A 2,906-nucleotide genomic window follows, 5' to 3' on the forward strand; every position below is an offset into this window, starting at 1 on the left:
GTCTCAGCAGGTTAAGAACCTGACTAGTATCCATGAGGATTCGGGTTTGATCCCTGGACTCGCTCAGTGGGGTAAGGATCCAGCGTTGCTGCAAGCAGTGGAGTAGGTCGAAGTTACATCTCCAATTTGATCCCTAGCCTGGGAACTTCCATATGCCACATGTGCGGCCCTAAAAAGATTAAAAAAAAAGAAAGGAAGAAAGCAAAAAACAAGAAAAGTGAAGTGGCAGAGGGGCCCTCTCTCTTCAAGGCTTGCAACTTTTGCTGGCAGCACAGAACCTCCCTGTGCCCGCTGCGTGTGTTCGCGTTAATGGTTCTGCGGACAGAACAGATCCGGCAAAGGGCACACACCCCAGAGGCTACGCTTCCCTTTGGGGAGGTTGTCTCGGCACCACACTTTCCTCATGGCATTCTGCATGTCTGTGTTTCTCAGTGTGTAGATGAGAGGGTTGAACATGGGGGCGATCACGGTGTAAAACAGGGCAAAAATCTTGTCATTACCGACAGAATCAGCCCTGGGGACATAGGTGAAGATGAGGGGCAAGAAGAACAAGAACACGACGGTGACGTGGAAGCCACAGGTGGAGAGGGCTTTGCGGCGGCCCTCGGAGGAGCGGGTCCGTAGAGTGGACAGGATGATGACGTAAGAAATGACCAAGGCCACAAAGGTCAAAATGGACAGCCCCCCTGTGGTGGTAATGATTGCGATCACCCACAGGCTAGTGTCGGCGCAGGCCAGCTTCAGCAAGGGGAACACATCACAGAAATAGTGGTCTATCTGATTGGGGCCACAGAAGGGAAGTCCGAGAACAATCAGCACCTGCAGGATTGAATGGATAAATGCTCCGAGAGCAGAAGCCACTATGAGGACATCGCACACCTGGCTGTTCATGATGACCATGTAGTGAAGAGGTCGGCAGATGGCTGCGTAGCGGTCATAGGCCATGGCCACCAAGATGAAGATCTCAGTGGCCCCAAAGAAGTGGGCAAAAAACATCTGGGCCATGCAGCTGTTGTAGGAGATGATCTTCTGCTGGGCCAATAAGTCGGTGATGAGTTTGGGGGCCACGGTGGAGGTAAAGCAGACGTCCACAAAGGACAAGTAGCTGAGGAAAAAGTACATGGGCTGTTCACTGAGGCGGCTTCCCCGGATGGTGAGGAGAATGAGCAGATTTCCTGAGAGGATTGCAATGTAGCAAAGTGAGAACAGCACCAAGCAGGCAACCTTCACCTTCTCATCACTAAAAAGACCCAGGAGGATGAATTCTGTGATGTTTTCATGTCCCATGGCTTCTGAGCATTTAATCGTTTCGAAGAGGAAGTTAGTATGCTTGAAACATGCTACTTTTTGAAATTATCTATTTTAAAAGTCATTCAGTTAGTCAACTAATATACGTCAGTTGCCTATTATATTACAAATCACTATCTTGATGCAAGGGTACAGCAAGATACAAAATAGTGTCACTACTCACAAGTTACATCTATTAGAGCAGACATATGGTGACAGTCACAGCACCAATAATCAAATCATTGCAATGCCGATGAACTTCAATGCCTCACACTGACTGTGAATAGCAGGGTAAGTATTTAAAAGATGAAACACTCCTTTTGGGGGTCAATTTTGGAGTGCACTTTCAGTATTAAACTTTGAGAGTGATTTTTGAGTCTCTGTTATATATGAAAGAGTTCTGGGGCTGTCTGTTCTTCAAGGGCCAGAAGGTCACTCTAATTCTTAGCCCTTCCCAGTGACTACATCTGTGCTAAGTTCCAAAAGTTTTGTCATGGCACTAAAGTTCCATGAGGTCATAATTTTAAATATCTGGGTGACAGTTTCAGAAAGTGCCTGAAATATTTTTCATGAACCTTTTTAAAATGGAGAGAGGAAAAGAGTAACAATAACATCTTTGGTGAAAAAGGCTCCATTGTATGGGCTTCTAAGACATTTATGGCTTCCTGAAATCACCCTTACTTCCCAGTTCACTTCCAGTCTAACCCAGGAGATCTCATCATTTTTGTCCTTTGGTCACACTTTCAGGCACTTCCTTTTGTGACAGCACCCTTGGAGGGGCAGATGGCATTCAGAGATGCTTTTTCACTCAATTCTTTCCATCAACTTGATTGTCTTTGAATTGAATCTCCTCCTTGCCAGGCTCATCATATGCCCATGGGATTGAGTCCTGGAATATATTAGTTGAAAAGGAAATATTTCTTTGGTGCAAAACATAGCACCACATCTCCTCCTTCCCTTTTGTAACATGACCTAGAATGTATTACAAAAACTCTAACGTCAAGGCTCAGTTTTATAAAATGATAAACCCTACACATTGATAACATTTGTCAGCCTGTTTGTGAAGGTTATAACAGCAACTACACACTGCACTTTGTTACATCTGACTTTTTTTAAAAAAAAGTCTTTTCCTAAATTAACCATCACATTTAATAAGGAAAACGAAAGTCCTGACAAAATAGTCCATGAAATTAGAGAATGTGATTCCAGAATTCAGAAACTATTAATATCCAAAGTAGTGAGCCTAACTTTTGCAAAGAAAGGACAAAAAGATAGACATACCTTTCAGAACTGAAGCATATTAAAAAGCTAGGTCAGTGAAAGTGTTGTTGGTAAAGAAAATTGCTGGACTTAAACACAGTAAAAAAAAAAAGTATGTTGAGGGAAATAACAATTAAAAAATAAATTAAAAACAAATTTTCTTTTAAAAATAAATAAATAAAAATATATTGGAATTTATTCTATGCCTAATTTGACATTTGAAATTGATGTGAAATAATGACTTTTCAGCAACTGATGTTTAAGATTTTGGATCTCCCTGTGGAGGAGTGAAATACCTCAAAAGACACAGAAAAATCATATTCTAGATAGTTGAAAGATGCAGATGCATTGAACAAAAC

At 42.3% G+C, this 2,906-nt stretch overlaps 1 protein-coding gene across 1 annotated transcript; it reads right to left on the reverse strand.

The window, feature by feature from the left end:
* Positions 1–306: 306 nt before the first annotated feature.
* LOC110258140 (olfactory receptor 4P4-like) lies at positions 307–1,519 on the reverse strand. Its single transcript, XM_021081299.1, has one exon. The coding sequence runs from the start codon at positions 1,285–1,287 to the stop codon at positions 307–309; it is 981 nt and encodes a 326-aa protein (XP_020936958.1). The 5' UTR covers positions 1,288–1,519.
* Between the last annotated feature and the right edge of the window lie 1,387 nt (positions 1,520–2,906).

This window comes from Sus scrofa, unplaced genomic scaffold (genome assembly GCF_000003025.6).
Source record: "Sus scrofa isolate TJ Tabasco breed Duroc unplaced genomic scaffold, Sscrofa11.1 Contig1409, whole genome shotgun sequence".
NCBI lineage: Eukaryota > Metazoa > Chordata > Mammalia > Artiodactyla > Suidae > Sus > Sus scrofa.

Coding starts and splice junctions, on each gene's coding strand:
- LOC110258140 (XM_021081299.1), bottom strand. CDS start 1,287: ATGGGACATGAAAACATCACAGAATTCATCCTCCTGGGTCTTTTTAGT.